General features: G+C 53.9%; 6 protein-coding genes across 6 annotated transcripts; 3 read left to right on the forward strand and 3 right to left on the reverse strand.

Annotated features, from left to right (window-relative positions):
• Window positions 1-505: 505 nt before the first annotated feature.
• On the forward strand, window positions 506-2322 carry N656DRAFT_681029 (uncharacterized protein; the record flags this gene model as incomplete). Its single annotated transcript, XM_064810552.1, has 3 exons — window positions 506-948; window positions 997-1052; window positions 1121-2322. Coding segments are annotated over 3 exons (1701 nt in total), but the record flags the coding sequence as incomplete, so codon positions are not given.
• A 1416-nt stretch (window positions 2323-3738) lies between these two features.
• On the forward strand, window positions 3739-5541 carry N656DRAFT_829823 (uncharacterized protein; the record flags this gene model as incomplete). Its single annotated transcript, XM_064818588.1, has 3 exons — window positions 3739-3812; window positions 3917-3946; window positions 4308-5541. The coding sequence occupies 3 exons, from the start codon at window positions 3739-3741 to the stop codon at window positions 5539-5541; spliced, it is 1338 nt and encodes a 445-aa protein (XP_064669072.1).
• A 166-nt stretch (window positions 5542-5707) lies between these two features.
• Window positions 5708-6749, reverse strand: N656DRAFT_754867 (NAD(P)-binding protein; the record flags this gene model as incomplete). Its single annotated transcript, XM_064813086.1, has 1 exon — window positions 5708-6749. Exon 1 carries the CDS (start codon window positions 6710-6712, stop codon window positions 5708-5710), a length of 1005 nt encoding a protein of 334 aa, XP_064669073.1. The 5' UTR covers window positions 6713-6749.
• A 620-nt stretch (window positions 6750-7369) lies between these two features.
• Window positions 7370-10256, reverse strand: N656DRAFT_837525 (uncharacterized protein; the record flags this gene model as incomplete). Its single annotated transcript, XM_064818832.1, has 3 exons — window positions 7370-8106; window positions 8200-9883; window positions 9933-10256. The coding sequence occupies 3 exons, from the start codon at window positions 10254-10256 to the stop codon at window positions 7724-7726; spliced, it is 2391 nt and encodes a 796-aa protein (XP_064669074.1). The 3' UTR covers window positions 7370-7723.
• A 1944-nt stretch (window positions 10257-12200) lies between these two features.
• On the forward strand, window positions 12201-13262 carry N656DRAFT_798899 (uncharacterized protein; the record flags this gene model as incomplete). Its single annotated transcript, XM_064817813.1, has 1 exon — window positions 12201-13262. The coding sequence occupies one exon, from the start codon at window positions 12201-12203 to the stop codon at window positions 13260-13262; it is 1062 nt and encodes a 353-aa protein (XP_064669075.1).
• Window positions 13263-16375: 3113 nt separating this feature from the next.
• N656DRAFT_680019 (uncharacterized protein) lies at window positions 16376-17367 on the reverse strand (the record flags this gene model as incomplete). Its single annotated transcript, XM_064810539.1, has 4 exons — window positions 16376-16764; window positions 16834-16898; window positions 16987-17012; window positions 17086-17367. Coding segments are annotated over 4 exons (762 nt in total), but the record flags the coding sequence as incomplete, so codon positions are not given.
• Between the last annotated feature and the right edge of the window lie 707 nt (window positions 17368-18074).

Consider the following 18074-nt stretch of genomic DNA (forward strand, 5'->3'; position numbering starts at 1 on the left):
GTTGGTCTACATGCGGTTCACGTAGCGTTCAGGCGACGTTTATAATCACCTCGCAACAACATAAGCTACCTACTAGGTAAGGTAGGAAACTTCCAGTCGTAGGAACGAATGCTTCTAGAGCAGAGCATGAATGTATCATTCAAGAAGAGCAGCTTATTCGTGGATAGTTGCTCGAGATAGGAAGGTGCTCTTTCCTGAGCGGTGGTAATCCTGAGCTAGGGTGAGCTGTGGCTGCTTTCATGCCGCAGCCCGCCAAAGAAAGCACATCTTTCCCGTCTCGATGCTGCCCAATCCAGCAGACCAGCACGGGGATCAGGCACACACAGCCTCGGCCCCAACATGACTTCTCGCACAGCCCACGTCACCCAAGCAGCTGGTTGGTTCATTTCCCTTCGCCAAATTCTTTTATCTAGCCCCTACTCCCTGCCTGTCCTACCGCGATTTTCTTCTTTTCCTTTCTCACAACGTCCATGCACACTCACACTTGCCTCCAGAAACCACAATGGATCCATTATCGGTGAGCGCGAGCATCATCGCGGTGATCCAATGCGCCGACCGCATTGCCCAACTTTGCCGTTACTACATCGGAGCCGTTGATGACTACCCGAAGGATCTCCGATCGATCCTTATCGAAGCATCATTCTTGAAAGCGCTTCTCGAGAGCCTCAAGTTCCTGATTGACTGCGAAGGCTCTTCGTCCCCAATGCTCAAGACTTTGGGTGGCGAGGAAGGTCCGCTCGCATGGTGCCACAGGACCGTCAGGGAGCTAGAATCGCTCTTTCCAGCAACTCCTCCACAAGTGACACCGAATTCCAACCGAGGAAGGCGCCTTAAGCTGGTTATGGGCCAGCTAGCATGGCCCTTCCGACAAGAAAAAGCCCGCGTGCTCCTCGCCCAAATCCAGCAGCACAAAGGAACAATTAGTCTCGCTATCTCCTCGGAAGCATTGTAAGACTCTTCGTGTAGGTATGGGTCGGGGACTAATGGCCTTGTTAGACGCGATATCAAGGAAATTAGGTTTGACCTCGGTGCGGTCTGCCGCATGCTCAGTGGTAATTCCTCTAGGGCTGACGCTTAGCCGCTGGACTTCACGCTGATGTACATACCCAATTCACAACAGGCTCGGAAACGTCAAACATCTGTACATGGGTTGAACAAACCAACCCCTCCGAAATACTCAACAGGGCAGTTGCCGATTACGAAGAAGGTACAGGCGATTGGATCGTGCGTACCCCGGAATGGAAGATTTGGATGAACCCGAACGACAGCAGGAGGGGCCTCTGGGTTCACGGCATCCCCGGCGCAGGAAAAACGGTTCTGGCTTCTTATGCGATTCGGGAAGTCATTCGCACACTGCGGAGGCCAAACACTGGCAAGTCAATCTGCGCTTACTATTATTGCCAGCACGCACACAACCAGGATGAATCGACGCCAGCTCTGCGGTGGATCGTTAGTCAGCTTTGCCGAGCTGCGAAAAGAGTTCCAGAACCCTTATACGAATCATACCGCTTGCGCCAGCTACCAAGCGCCAAAGGCCTTCTCCAGCATCTGGAGTCCATACTTGGTCACTTCGAACGAGCATTCATCATCATTGACGCTCTCGATGAGAGCCAGTCGCGGGAAAACCTGCTTCGCGTCATTCGAAATATCCTGTGCGATACTCGATTTAGTAAGATTCGGCTCCTCGTCACCAGCCGCGAATATGCGGATATTGAACGCGAAATGCTGAACATTGCAACCCCGCTATCTATGTCGAATGCATTTGTGAGGGAAGATATAAGGAAAGTCATTGCGGTCACCCTCAGGTCGAACTCCATCTTCCAACAATGGCCAGAAGCCTTCCGTGTCGAGGTCGAAGACGCGCTTTCAGCAGGAGCGAAGGGAATGTTTCGCTGGGCTGTTTGCCAATTGGATATCCTTCGCCGTTTGAGGTATCAGAAGATGGCTCGAGAAGCAATCAAGAAGCTGCCACGGACCTTGGACGAGACGTACGAGAGGATCTTCTCGTCCATCGCCCCTGAAGATGTCGACCTGGTACGACACTGCCTGTGGTGGACCATGTTCCATAACACGGTATGGGATTCGATTGTACCACTCCCGTGTAAGATATTGATCGACACATACTACCTGATGACCGGCAAGGAGATGGCAGACGATCAACCGCTTATTGCCGACGTTGAGATCCTGAAAGAGGCCTGCGGCTGCTTACTGTCCTTCACATGCGACAATCATGGTGGCTTCAACGTCAACCTCGCTCACTATACGGTGCGAGAATATCTCGAGTCTAGCCGCTCAGCCACTGGGCAGTCCATCTTTTTCTCCAGGTCTGGCAACTCGGCATATGAGGAAGAAGCTACGGCACTGTTTAACTATTCGCTGTTACTCGAGGCCGAGGTGGACTTGGAAGGAATGAGGACACATATTACCAGCCACAAAAGCGAGGCGAGCGGCATAATCTTCAACACGTCGATTTATCAACTTGTCAGCTGTCTTAGACTCGTTTGGATCGGCAGAATAAAGGTTTGGCCCTCTCTGGTATACAAGTTTCTCGACCCGCGGAGACCTCATTTCCGTCACCTCGTCGATGTAATCAAAGAGATTTGGGTGGATGTTGGAATCTGGACGGAAATGGGGTGCTCGGAGAAGCTGGATTTAACGACCTCCGAAAGAACTCCCGAGGTATTCACGTTGGTTTACTTGCTTTTGCTGAAGCGCTTCGACCTAGTCTCTGAACTACTACGCAGAACCGGATTATCAGCAGCAAGCATGATTTTCTGGGAAGCTACGCATCATCATCTATAAGGAAACCGGGTCGAAGCTAAGTGCCAAAACTTTCTCCGGGAACATTTTTGAGCTTATGGCTATCTATGGTCCTATCATGAAAGAACCAACTCCGGAGACTTTGGGCTTTCTCCTCAACCACGGAACTAAAGACTCTTTTGACCCCACCAAAATCTTGGTCCATTACATCGGAAGACATCAACACCAGATTGACGAAACCTGCGATAAGGACTGTCCATTGCAAAGACTTCTTGATATGGGTGCCGATCCCAATGCGCGAGGCTATCCATGTACGCCTCTTCAGATCGCTGTAATAGGCCGTGATCTACAAGGGATCCAGAAGTTGCTTCAGGCGGGTGCCGACCCCAATGCCACGGGGAGTAATGAAGTTGAGAACTGGGAGGAAGGGACAGTGCTTGACGCGTTCTCTGACTTGCGAGGTGTTAGGCCTGTCGACATACTGAGCACTTTTAAATTACGGGCATTGGTATCTTGTTTATCCGTATATTCGGAGCGATACAAGGTGGGCGAGGATAGCGAGATCATCCACCTGTTAGCGGATGCAACAATTCAGCAAGCTCAGTCTTGAAGTTCAACTTCTAGCCTAGGATAACTCTGCAGAAATGATGGCAAAACATCGTCGTTGACAAGCCGTCCTCTTTCCTCTAAACTCGACTCTGTTACGGAGGCGATATGGGCGATATTGCGATATCACTAGCGATGAGGAAGATAACCTCAGGATTGCAAGCACCCACGTCACGCACAGTGATGGCGGCGTAGTCCCACTACTTGGCTTCCACGGGGAAAGACTTGCGGGAGCTACGGGTAAGCCGAAAAGGCGCTCTCTCGCTGGCAAAGACGTAAACTGACCAAACTTGGCGCGCATCCGGGCCAAGCCGGGGTGGGGCCGCAAAAAGCTTCCGGTGCCGAACACCCGACCCGAGACACGGAGCCGGCATGCCAAGCCCGCGCTTTGAGCACGTGGGTGTTGCCGAGCGGCGCCACCACTTTTTCTCGATTGGCAGAAGAAGGTAAGTACGTACCCAATTGGCAGTCCCGATGCGGTGCGTAGGCGGCTTGCGTCGGCGTCAGAGGGTATAATGGTCAAGATCTGGGATACTGCGACGTGTCACAGTAAGCGCGTCGCGATGCTCGATGAGCATATGTATGTACAGTACATAACCATGCTCCTAACATGCCATCAAACCGGCCCAGCCAATGTCAGGAAGTTCAATTGACTACACAGCACCTTACTCCGTAGAGTATGCGCGTTGAGTCGGAATAATTCAGTGCCGTGCTTACACGAGGATACGCAGCCAAGTACTCTTCCGATTGGTCCGACCCCACTCGGATCGGGACCTCCGAGCGATCGCCGGGTATCGCCGGGCACCGGAGCAGATCGTCGGGCGCCCTGCCGAGCCGAAGTGGGTCCGGCATCCCAACTTATAAGTGTTCCCCGCCCACAACTAGAACAGATCCATTTCCCACTCAGTTTTCTATTCCAATTAAGACGATTTGATGGACAGTCAGCTCCTAATGGAGAACACCAATTCCATCACAGCCCGCTGCCTGTGCAAGGCACACACCTTCACCGCATCCGTCGCAGCATCGAGCCTACCCCTCCCGGCCGAATGCTGCCACTGCGACTCTTGCCGCCACGTAACTGGCTCGCTGTATCTCTCGAGCGTCGAGTGGCCCAACCCGGACGAAGATCTCTCCGGGCTGCATTGCTACCCCTTTTCGTCCAACATACATCAATACTCGTGTCCGACCTGCTCGTCACAACTATTCAGCAAGCTCAAGGGCGGCAACAACGGCGCAAGTGACAAGCTCGAGGTTTTTACTGGTGTACTAGAAAACGCCCCAAACCTCGTAAAGTACACCAAGCACATCTTCGTAGGGGATACCCTCGACGCCGGCGCAACCATCTGGTTCTCCAAGGACGTGTCCTCGGGCGAGCCAATCCCCCGGTGGAGCGGACGGGAGGGTCTGAGCGAGCAGCTCCCGCCGGATTGGCCGGCCCCATCCTCCTCTGGGGCTAAAACACCCGAGGAACCACACCCGGAATTCACTCCGCTGCGGTGCCACTGCGGGGGTGTGAACCTTCTCCTCCGTTCCGCCGTCGACATACCACAAGTCCCTGCGAGAGATACAGACAGTCCCAATCCGAAACTGCCGTGGTACATCGACCCAGAAACCCACCGATACCGCGCTAACACGGACTGCTGCGACTCGTGCCGGCTCACCTTCGGAACCGACCTCGTGCACTGGACGTTTGCGGGGCTGGGTCACATCTCCTTCGTCTCCCCCTTCCCCTCCCCGTCTTCGAACTCTTTTCCGCCCGGCAGCTTTCCCGCGACAATCACCGAGCTGAAAACCGCCGTCCTGGCCAATCCCAATTCCGCTGCGCAAGAAAAAGACACCCACCGTGACCTGGGAATCGGAACACTGGCGCTATTCCAAAGCTCGCCGGATGTAGAGCGGTACTTTTGCCGGCGGTGCGCGGCATCAGTCTTCTTCGCCGTACACGACACCGATAGGATGGATATGGTGGATATTGCGGTTGGATTGCTCCGGCATCCGGACGGGGCGAGGGCCGAGGGGCTGTTGAGCTGGAAGTATGGGAGTGTGGGGTGGATTGAGGATGTAAAGGGTGGGTGGAGGGAGGCGCTGGTCAAGGGTGCTGTGGAGGGGAGTGAGGCGTGGAGGGTTAGGGGTCAAATTGGGACTGGGACTTCAGGGGGGGATGATAAGGAGTGAGGAGTGGAACTGAGATTACGCCGAGACCGAACTGAAGGTACATACTTAGATGTCCTATCTCGTGATTTGGGATGGATAACTGAATGGATTTGCATGCCCGGGAACAGAGTAGGCCACGCCAGTCGTTAGGTCCCATATGACAACAACCTTCACTTTACATCTCCATCTACTCCCCCTGAGCCTGAGCCGCCCGCCACGCCTCCACAAACACTCCCAAATTCAGTACAAACCCCCTCCTCTTCGCCTCCCACCCCAGCACACACCTCGCCCTAGCCGAGTCGGTATTAACCACCAAACTCAGCGCCTCAAGGAACGGATTGCCCCCCGTACCCGCATACACAATCCTCTTCTTCTCCACCCCCAGCACCTTCGCCGCAGCCTGCACTATATCCGGCACCAGCAAGACCTCGCTCGTGACATCAAACACAGGCCACGAACCAAGCAGGCCATGCACCCTATCCACCACGCGCACATACGCCTCCGCCAAATCGTCCACATGCACCGTGCCAATCCTTGCTCCGGCGTCAGCAGGTATCTGCACCTCATTCGCATTGTTGTCCGCATCTTTGCTTGCCGCAAGCAGAGGGCTCCAAAAAGTCCCCCACACCCACGACGCGCGCCCATATATCGCTCCCGGCCTCACAACCGCCACATCCAGCACCTCCCGCGCCGCAAGCACAGCCTGCTCATGCGCCGGCCGCCAGGCGACCGCGGTAGCCGGTTTCGCCGGGGCAAGTGACGTCCCGGGGACAGTCAAATCCCCAACCTTTCTCCCAACCCCCAACCCCGGTGAGCCATGCACCCACGACCCGGATGTGTAAATATACCCCAACTTCGGTCCAACCGCCTGCTCTTTCGCAAGAACCTCCGCACGGTTCCTGGCCGCGGAGATGACGGCATCAAGAATAACACCCGCCTTGTCATAGGCCTGGGTGATGTCAATGACAACATCGATGCGGTGGTCGGCGATTGTTTTGGCCAGCCAAGCCGGGTCAGTGGCGTCGCCGATGACAGGGGTGATTTCGTTGAGGGAGAGGGTTCTGGCTTTGGACTGGGAGGTGGAGCCGGGCCGGACGGTGCCCCACACGGAGTGGTTGCCGGATCGGAGCAGGGCTTGGCTTACGGCCTGGCCGAGGTAGCCGGTTCCGCCGAGGATTAGGATGTTGGGCATTTTGGTAGGTGTGAGTTGACTAGTGGGGTGAAGGGTCTAATGTCCTTGGTTTTTGGCGAAGTGATATCTGTTTTCTTCATGGTGTGAGTCGTTTATGCCTTTTATGAGCCGTGGTTTCTGATGTACTTGAGAATAAGGGCATGCTGCTCTCGGATTTAAAGTCGGAGTTCCGCTTTGTTCTTAAAGATCGACCTTTTCTTCATTTGTCAGCATGAATAGCATAGTCTTGCATCTTCGCTGTGATACAAATCCCATAGGGCTAGGTTAGGACTACAGAGGACTGCATGCAGAGATCTCCTTATGCAGGTGCACCAACGTTTTGGACCCCAATTACCCAATGCATCACCAGATTTATAAGCTGGCAACTTTCATTGGCTGTTTCTCGGCAATAGCTCTGCAGTCTGATGCCAGGGGCTACGCATCCATTGCCGCCCTCGCCGCCCCAGCTGGCTCCTGTCCACACAACCCGATGTTGACGCCAAGATCCGATCAAGCAATTCCTGGAGGGACTGGCATCTCGTAATTCCGATCTTCTGGGAAAGACGTGCGTCACTGCCGATACCTGGACGGACAGTGCCAGAGCGGTGTCTGTTGCATGTACCTGATCTTGTTTTGCCACCTCTCTGTCAATTTGCTAGTGTGCGGAAAGGCTTGTATGGAGATTGAAACCACCGAGATCTCTTAAGATGGGAAGCGTTGTCGAATCAGCTAGAACCTCCCAAGTGATATCTCTGCTAAATGAAAGGTCCCGCGTGGGTGATTACTTGTCCGAGATATCTGACAACCTCTGTCGCATGAGATTGGCAAGGCATATATTATGCCTGGCTGGCTCGGGTCTTGCTCTACATACCTGTCAGAAACCCTTATCTCCCAGAGAATACTTACCAAGTATAGCCGAACATCAAGAAGCCTGGGATGAGATCAAGCATTGACCTCTTCCTTTGCACATCTGGGTATATCCTCCCCGACCTCCCATTCTCTCACCACAGTTCTCAGTTCTAGAATCCCCATCTAAAACGTAATCACCCGCCTTTCAGAGCCTTCAGCTCCACCATCCTCCCTCTCCGTCTTGATCTCCAGCCACAAACCCATATTTTCACGCATGATTTCTATCATGGCATTCGAACCAGTTACATCCAGAAGCTCGTGGATCTCCCGCGCAGCTATCTCAAGCAGCCGCATGTCTTGGACTTTAGCATGTCCTTCCACCGATCCTGCAGCCGCCAGCCAGAATGCATAGCCAACAACCTGGGGAAGGTGGCCCTCGTGTGGGATATAGTTTGGGCCATACGACTGGAGAAGAAGCGGCTCGCAGGCTTTCTTTACCCGTCGCAGGAGCCCCCAGCAATGACGATGCATCTCCAGATAAGGAAACGCGAATTCAAGCGTCTCATCTTGCAGAGCCCAGACCAAGGACTAGAAAAGAGATTCAGGGCTGAGCATGCCTCCCTCCAAAGGTTTAGGTTTTGACTTCTTGCCAGAACCACTTGCCTCCGGGTCGTCAATGGCTATCATGAAGGTTGGAATGTCCTTGGTTGGATCTTCAGCTTGCCACCTTCCACATGAAATGATCTGATAGAGATGCTCTGCGGTCCAGTCAAATTGCGCCGCCGTCTTCCATACGTACCGGTCCGTGAACATTTTCGAGACTGGGGCACCGTCTTTGAACCGGCGAGGGCCTGCGCGGGACACTTGTAGCTTGATGCTCCGGCCGCGTTGTTTCTTGTTCGCGAAAAAAGCTACTGAAACGCCCATCTGGAGGCAGTACCTCACCAAATACTCATTTGCATGCTTTGGAGCGTCCCCGACATGAAAATTCGAGGACCCGAGAGTGCTGTATAAGACATCCATATCATCCCAACGCGTTGGCAAGAGTTTTTCGCGACGTGTTGCATTATACAGGTGCCAGGTGTACGAGATGGAGCCAAATAAATTTGCGGCGGCGATCCCAATGTCGTAGACTAAACCGCGGAACTGGAACAGCATCAAGCCAGCGAGCACGGGTGAATGGCGCAACATCCGATGCCGATTAAGCGTTTCTTCTACTGTCATGTTCTGACGCGCGGCAGCTCTTTGCTTGGCTTTGAAGACAGGATCGTTGCTGAGCCATTGTATTCTGCTGACGCAGCCCTGTAAAGCGCGTTCGTTTGAAGCAGGCCAATTCTCAAACTCGAGACCTTCGTGGAACTCCATCTGCCGTCGCAGAGATGTCTCCATGTAATCCAACTGCTTCATCAACTGCTGGAAGGGATGATCGGCTTCATATCGGAGAACATGATGGATATCAAGAAAGACCTGGGCCGAGAAGACAAGGTGGAAAGATATCTCACGGGTCTTGTCCATCTCCTTGATGCCGCGCATAAGCTCATCTTGAACCGGAAAATCGTCGACGAGACGGCCAACGGTAACAAGCTCGGTGAACATTTCAGTCAAAAGAATCAGGTCGTCCTGGATTTTTTCCTGTCCGGACAGATCGGGACGAAAGCGCTTTGGGTCATAGGTCCCAAATGACCCGTCCTTGTAGACCGGAAGATCAGTGATTAGAACAGGAAGTAGACTCGTGAGCACGTTGTAAGCCACCATGTAGACGTCATCCTGAACATCGTAGGTCTCGGGGCTAGGGCGCCCATTGGCGTCCAAGATGTCATCGAACGAGAATCCTTTCGCCAGACAGCTTGCGAAGTAGAACGTTTGAGCCACGTCCCAAACCGAATGGGGCTGCAAGGCCGGGAGAACGTCGTCGATGAGACTTCTAGCAAGACCAATTGCCGAATTCGTTGCAATGGCGGCTGCCACTAGGTCTACCATTCCAATTTGGTAGGTGGCCCAAATCCAGCGAATCTGGTGTCTGATACGATCGAGGTCGGTGTACATCGTCATGTAAGGGTACATGGCATCCACGATAGAGGTCTGAGCCTCGGCCTCGTAGACAATGTCCTGCTCGGGTTTCTCGGGCGTCGGCGATGCCATGGAAACAAAGAAACTCTCCAAGTCCTCCTCAGACGGTTCGTAAACTGTGAGGGCAGAGAACATATTGCTCAGATTCTCAGGCTCGTCAAGCTGTCGAGACGTGGGTTCGGAGGCACCTGCTGGCATTCTTGGCTTGAGAACATCTCGAACCTTTTTGAGCACGCCAACAAAATACGAGTGTCGCTGGTTTGAGTCATCGTCCTGTTTAAATGCCGTGGCCGGCAATGCGGTCGGCGAAGTCGGATCTTACCGCGATGACCCGGTTGATGACCGAAACGAACGATGAGGGGACCTCGACGGGGGGCTGGCGCGAGGCGATCCATTCAGCCAAGGGAACAAAATCTTTGATGGCAACAGTATACTTGAATTTAGCTGATTTCTTCTCGGGCTTTTGCTGGGTTTTCCGGGCCTTGCCCTTGAGACGCCCTCCCTGGCGTTGCTGCGATGGGATCGCGTTGGTAAGAAGATTGGCGGGGTAACCGTGGGCTCTTGCGGTTGCTGCGAGCCACGATGCTACTGCATCCGTGTCTTCTTTATATTGCCGATAGACGCTCAATAGAGGCGGCGGTAACATCTTGTATCCAAAAGCGAAGAATTGGTGATACTCTGGTGAAGCGAATGGAGTTGCGAACAAGGCGGTGAAACCGTGAGAGAGACGGAAGGTGAAGTCCATTAATGCAGTGCCCCACCATCGCACTTACACTAGATAAAATACAGTAACGTGCGTACTGTATGCGCCTAGGGGTTTTCACTGTACTGTAAATGTACGTAAGGTACCTATGGTACTCTGGTAACCATCATTTGTTTGTTTACTAGCTCAGGGGTCGAAACGGAGGTTCTGGTTGAAAACCGAAGAATAAACTACTTTTGAACCGCTGTAACGGAACTTTTCATTGTAGCAAGGACGCCATCTGGCATTACTTGGAATAGATTGGGAAGAATAGCAATTCCCATGTTGTGATCGAGAGTTTGGGGCTGGCCCCTGACTTACACTACAAAAAATAGGGGCTGCCCACAGCACAACACTTCAGGCCACCTACCACATTCTCATTGCCAAAGCTTACAGACCCAAACAGTGAAGATGGACTGCACCCATTTTCGCGACGCCCATTATCAAGCTCTCCCGATTTAACCAACCTCTCTCCCTCCCCAGCCCCATCCCACAGACAGTATCAGGGGCACGGTCAAGACACGAGCAGAGAGAGAGATTATGACACCACTAGTCATATATACTAGAAGCAGCTAAGCTTAGCGTGATCCATCGCCAATACACCCAATTAGAAGACGCATTGATTCTAACGCGCGGTTAGCACTGACTGTGTCAAAGTTCTTGGGTATAAGTTGTAACCGGGCTATTGGGATTTGACACGGCGCTTGCACACTTGGATGTCTCTAGTATCTAGATGCTTATTCCAACCTCCAGATTCTCGAGCGAAGACAGTCACAGCAGGAAGCACCCCAGAATCGTGGAACAACATGAAGGGATTGTTTGCTTGACGAAACCCTCTAGTATCATCATCACATGCGCCTGTAGTCTTGGGGAGTCAAACACTCAGTTGGACTTGATCATTTCGCTCACCATCCCAATATGACATGTGAAGCGGCCTGAAGGAGGACTCATGGGAGGTTTCCATGCCACCAGACTGGAGTTCAAGTAGATAGTCGAACATCATGATCCTCATCTGCCTCAACATCCCCTTCAGCATCGCCATTGTTAGACCTCGAAGCGAACGAGTAAACCGTCCTAGCCCCAAGTTAATCAAAACTTAGCGGGTACTCGTGGCCCTGGTTTATCCCAGCCTCTCCCAAGCAAAGAGCTCCTAATCATCTCTTGCTAGCATTGCACTTCTTGATTGCAGGGGGCCGAGCAACGATGGCCGTGAGAAACCATCCCTCAGCTCCAGTCTCCCTGCACAGTTCTACGAGGGGTGACTGACCGAGATCTTTGCCTACTTTTCCCGATGTTGCTCGCCTGTAACAGCCCATCGGCTTCACCTTTCGGGTTTGAAACTCACTATCGGTCTTTCCAACCACTCCATCACATACTGAGGCCCTCGGATCTGGATGATATAGCTCATTCCCGTCCGTCCAGCACTCTCACATGTCGTGGATCACAGACTCTATGTCCCGCCCTCTTGGTTCCGTCCTCCTTATAGCAAACATTCTTGCTCAGACCGTTCGTCACATACTAATTTAGGCGTGCTATCCAAGTTCACAGGCAAGATCTCCTGCCACTTTCTTTCTCATCACCGTCATAGCTCAGAGGCTTCAGTCGAAGTATTTATTGCCCTGTTCCCTCCCTCTTCTTCCCATCCATTCTTCATCGTCCCATTCACATCAATTATCTGGTGTGAATTTGCCCAGCTCTCATCTTCCTCTCAACAATAAATTCCATCGCAATCTCAGTCCTCCATTCTATCACTCAAACTTCGGACTAATATCTCTCCAAGTCTTCGCAACGGACAGTTCTGCCATCAAAAAGCCATCCCTCTTCGCTATAAAAAAGACATAAACCATCATGTCTTCCTCTTCTCAGAACTCGACCTGGTACTCCGACGAGGAGATCGACCGGATCTTTGCCGAGGTGTCCGCCGAGGGCGAGGGCGAGACCGCGACCGCGACCACCAGTCCTCCGGGCCCAGAAGAAGCCGCCGCCGCCGAGTCCTTCCCCTCCCAAGAGGAGATTGACGCCGCGTTTGCCGAAATGGCGGCCGAGGAGGAGGAGGCCGATGACGAAACCCACCAGACCATCACACCTGCGGCCTTAGCAGCAGCGCCTGCGCGGTTTGTCCCCGTGGACGAGATGTCTGGCGAGGAAGCAGCAGCACCAACACCAGCAGCGGCAACAACAACAACAAACGCAGTGACCGTGACCTCAGCCGCGGCGAGCGCACACACAAGCGCACGGCCGGGTCCGAGTCCGCGTCCGCGTCCGGGTGCCGAGCCCTCCTCCTCCTCCTCCTCAAACAAGCCCAAGAACAACAACAAGACTACCCGCGGCTCGGACAGCCAGAGCCATAACCAGAAAAAGCGCCCGGGCCGGCCGTCAAAGACGTCTTCGTCTTCAACCCTGCCGCCGCACAAACAGCCAAAGTCCGGGTCCGGGTCCGGGTCCGGGTCCGGGTCCAACTTGAAGACGCCCAAGCACCCCCGCAACCAACAAGCGGCCGCCGAGCTTGCCCTCAAGTACAAGGTCGAAGCGGCCAACAACACGGCGGCCGTCTTCGCGGGCGGCATCGGCGGCCGCAACTGCTTTGAGAACCGTGTTGCGGCATTCCAGCGCGCTAGGGAAAGGGAACTGGAAAGGGAGAGGGAGAGGCAGAGGTTGAACGACGCCCAGGGCGTTGCTTCGGTACATGCTGCTGCCACTGCCACCGGGCAAGGCAGCAAGAACAACAAGAAGCGGCCTGCGCCTGAGGATGATGGGGATGATGATGTTGTTGTTGTTGTTGAGGTTGTTGACGTGGGTCAGGGTGCGGGTGCGGGTGCTCAGGGGTCGGGGTCACCGGCGCCGCCGCCAGCGAAGCGGCCGTGTCATGCTGTTGCCGGGTCTCACGCCGATCCCATCATCATCGCGTGAGCGGGCAGATTTTGGGTTGAGGTGGGCGGCGAGGGGAGAACGGAGGGTATCTTGATGGAGGGGGCGGGACGGCGGACAAATGAACATTCACGAATACTGAGGTGGCGAAGCTCGGAACCTTAATGGGGTGGGGGGGGGTTGGGTTTTGGGATCTTGGGTTCTCACAGCGGCCACAAGTACATACTAGTACATATCTACACTAGAATGGATGTTTATTTTGGCCGCGAAGTTAACGTACCTACTCAAGACTCAAAAGTGCAGTGATCTCTCGGGTCCCTGAACGTACCTAGCCAACCGCTGCTCCGGCCATCATGGTCGTGTTTCGCCTTCTTCGTGGTTACCTTACGTAGGTAGGTAAGGTACCTACCAATGTCCGGGCAATGCTCCGCCGCTGGCTGTCGCAACCTGACTTGGGAAGTACCTAAGGTGAAGATGGGATCAACCTCCGACTTTTCTGTTACCAGAACTTGACATCGTGCAGGGATACCTGCCAGCACCGACCAGGCACAAATAGATGGTGGAACCGATCCTCCTGTTTGGCAACACTTCCGTCAACGTCTGAGTCGGGGGTTGTCCACGCCTGCACTGCTCACAGCCTCACCTCACTGCAGGCTACCACCTGCCTTTTGCTGGAGAGTCTCTGGGACATGTGTTGAAGTCCGTTACGGGCATCAGGTACTAAAAGGACCACCCTTCAACACCCTCCCAGTCATGGGGCCCGGGAAAGGTAAACATCCAAAAGCTAAACGGACTCCTTTATATTGCCCCAAACCTCGAATCCAGTCGTTTAACAGCGAGCGTCCTTCAGGTGGCTCCCTGCTACCCCGGCCCTGGTACTACTAGTAGTACCATATTAGGTGGAGCAGTCCCGTCTGGCGGTGGGCAGCAGGTTACCGTGGTACAATAGTGGCGCTTGTAGAGGGTGCCCTTCTCGATGAGATGCTCCTGGATCAGGGTAGCAGAGCCACCTCCTACGCCCTCTACCGCTGGAGGCCCCAGTGTACCAAGCTAGTGTGGAATGTCTCTGAGAAGTCGGTCCTACAAGCTGCTCGGGACCTCAGAATAGGCCGCAATACCATCAACTGCGGCGGCCCTCCTGCCTCTGCCGGCTCCCGCCCTCGACGGCTCTTCTCATAATAGGCGTAGCGACCCCTTGGGGTACTTAGGTAGGTACTACACTGGCACTTTTAGGACCAATGCACCGATTTCTTTTTTCTATGGATCGCGTTCACAAATCCCAATTGTCCCCATGGGAGGTGATATGAGTGCGGCGGCCACAGCTGGTCTTGATCCTTGTACGAGAGAGTAACATGCCACCCAAGCGGGTCCGGCTGTAAGACACCGGTACCCAGCTCGAGGTCGATGGAGTCTCTGAGCTTCTCTTTCTGTTGGAGCAATGGCCGACGACAACACCACTCGTACATGGTCGGCTGGTAGCACCGGAGCCGGCGCCAGCAGCGGCGTGCCGAGGGATCTCCGGGCCAGCGAAGATAATGGAGGACACACCCGCCATCTGCCCAAGCAAGCTCTAAGCTTGTCCTTGATTCCCTTCATGAGGAAGCGGATTCCCCGGTCAAAGGCCAGGCCTTGTGCACCGCTATCAGGACATGGCTGGGAGACTGTCAGTGGTGATTTAGAATTGCTTCCGAAGGGGGGCCAGCCAGGAACCTGAACCCTACCCACAGTCAAGGAGCCAGCTTCAGTTCCGGCACGAGATGCTGGGTTCATTTGTTTTTAGGTGGCATCCTCACTCTTTCCAGAATGTCAGCATTGTCCCATCCAGTCACGTTTTGCTCGTTATGGGGAGGCATTGTGGAAGACTCCGCTTCAAAAGAGGTGGAGGTTCCTACATTCAGAAATTCTGAGCCGGAGTGTGGTTACGAAGATGACGCCCTTGGCTTGATGATGACACTGGCATGAACATCCTTTAGGGGGTAACTACTAGTAGATATTCGTCCTCGGCCGCGGGATGAACGTAGAGATGATATTGTCTACCTAACGGACAGGCAGTGTACCCTCAAGACAGTTTTCCCCTAAATTGATCTGCTGCCGCTGGTGAAATAGACGGGCCATAGCTTGGGGACGACAAAGCGAACTTCCTCTTGTTGTCATGGCACATTCAGTTTGGAAGTGGGCCACGCTATTTCGAGACTGCTTGAGCAGCGGGGTGATTTTGGTGATGAGGTTTTGGACCTTTTCAGGTGTCTATTTGGGTTACAAAGCTGGAATTCCAGGTTGCTTTAGTCCGGTGTTGGGCCTGCCTGGCTCCAAGCTGTCTTGCATGGGGCTACTCCGCTACGGGGAACGGCTCTTTCATGGATTGATCTCTACAGAACGGTTGCATCGGATGGTCTGCATGGTACTGACGGCATGAAATAGGGGATATAGCTTAGAGCCTAGGCTTTTAGGGGTATACACATTGTCCATAACAGGTATATAGCGTCGCCTGAAAGGTATAATCCTCCAGTAAAATGGAAGGTCTATATCTTGTTCCCTCCAAGGCGTTACCGTCACATATCAACGAAACTCGGTGCCAATCCAGCTTCGACTGCTAGAGCTGGTCAGGACCAGCTGTCCAACTCTGGCCGCCATGGCGCAGAGAGCAAGGGCCAGAACCAGGGAAGTGCGATTCTCGTCAAAGTCGGTGTCCAGACGGAGGAGGACTTGAATGATGAAGAACACGGCATTCCGACCCGGGGATATGGGCGGCTAGCTCGTCCAGAAAGGAGGCGGTAACTCCCAGATTGATGGGGACTCGGAGAGAAACATACGCGAAGAATACATATGAAGATATCCGCACCTGTCATATATAATCACAATTCCCCATCTCCACACCACTCCTGAGTCCCTCGAGTCCGTAGCGCCTGAAATCAGTGCTCTCTGTCAGGAGAGCACGCATTCAGCGCCCAAGTTCCGCGACAATCGGCTCCGTGTGCTGCTCAACGAGCAAAGCATTGTGCGGGAATGCCTCGCACGCGGCGTAAAGCTGCACCACCCTGCTAAGCCGGTATCGGTGGCCACCGATGGTGATAGCAAGGGTGAGCTGGTTGGCGTCCGCATCGAGTCAACTAGTCATCCTCCGCCAGCCGCTCAGCTTCCTCCAACAAAGCCCAAAGCTCCCTCATACCCTGAATGTTCTCATGCTCCTCCCCTCCATAAAGCAGCCACATCTCATCCGCCAGCGCAACGTACTCCCTCGCCCGCTTGAGATCGCCCACCGCCATGTACGCCTTGGCAAACTGCTGATAGTATTCGACGAGCTGCGGCTCGAGCTCTTCCCGCTTTATGATCCCCAGCGCCTCCGGCACGAGCTCGCCGATACGCTGTCTGCTGAGTCCTGCCGCCTGACCAAGGGTCCGATGGATTTCGAGCAGACGTTGTCGGAGGCTGTCCGAGACCTCCCTTTCTGCTGGCGGGGCCGAGCAGAGCGCGCACCGGCAACGAAAGCCCCAGCCCTGGAGCACCGCCTTGCGCTCTTCGTATGTGTATCCGAGAGGGGCATCTGGAGGTTGTAAGCTGAAGCTGCCTAGACTGCGATAGGATGGTTCGTAAAGTGATCAACAATGCGTACAGCTGTGTGCAATCTCTTCGCCGACAGAGATTTCTCGGAGTGCCAGAACCTCCATCGCCATGTTGCTTTCGGCGTACCGCCAAAATGCACTGAGTGGATTGTTAGCCGGTCTGATGCATGAAGATGTGGGCTGCTGTATGTGCATGTACTCACTTAGGTCTGCAGTTGTGATTCACTCTCTGAGTTAAATGAATCTTGTCAGCACAGAAAATGCCCCCTGGTGACGCAAAGTCAAGGAAATGGTGCACTCACTGAGCCATCTATGAGCAGTGCAAGGTGCTGGACACCCTCAATTTCAACTCCAAAGCCGTTTGTGCGCAAGATATCGATCATCGGCTCCCCTCCCGTGCTTCTTGCCAAACCCATGATCGCCTTTTTCTGTTCTGCTGGCAGCTGGTTCAGCCCAGTTTCCATCATGACTCGTCTTTGGCGTGCAGTGTAGCTGTCTCCGTTGATAAAGTCCAATCTGACAACAAAAACGGGGAAGTCAACGGTTACGAGTTCGTGTTTCCTAATTCTCCGTTTTGCCACGACTCCTTTACCGCGCCCCGGGATATTTTTAATCTCGTACGCCTCGTGCGTGCCTCGTTGTTTCTGTCCCCAGCTTAGCAAGCCGCCTCTTAATCTTGGTAGCACACTTGAGTCATCGAGGTAGTCTGCCACGCTGGCCGCAAGGTCAACTGTGGTGATCAGGGTGATCCCCTGGCCCCGAAAGGTGTCAAGGGTGAAGACACAGTCGCCGGGGGTTTGTTCGTCATCATTTCCCTTCGGATCAGGACAAACTGGGCGGTGTGACCAAGGAGCCTTGGACCAATCCGTCGAGAGTGGGCAGATCTCGGTCCCTTGCCAGGCAGAGAGTGGCTCATCGTGTTTGCTGCGTGAGCACATACTCCTGCTGTGCATGTGGGCAAAAGAGGAAGCTGCGAGCGTCTGCCAGAGAGTGAACAAAATCAACCACGGCAATCGGGATCCCATCTTTTGGTCCTAGAGTCGCCGGTCGCTCTTGCCACCGAATGCTGGGTAAGCTACTAATAAGAAGAAAACTCGGCCAGTTCGAGGTCGACTCCATGTCGGGTAAGATGCAACACCAGTTGACATGACTTGAGGTTGGCAACCAGCATATCTGGCCGATCGGATAAACTGAAACAGAATACTATGGTTGGATCGTCGAGTTTACAGGCAGCTGGTCACTCTGTCCTGGTTGCATTTATCCGGTCAAGCGCAAAGCTATGTGGTTGTTG

Source organism: Canariomyces notabilis, assembly GCF_033297395.1.
Source record: "Canariomyces notabilis strain CBS 508.74 unplaced genomic scaffold N656scaffold_14, whole genome shotgun sequence".
Classification (NCBI taxonomy): Eukaryota; Fungi; Ascomycota; class Sordariomycetes; order Sordariales; family Chaetomiaceae; genus Canariomyces; species Canariomyces notabilis.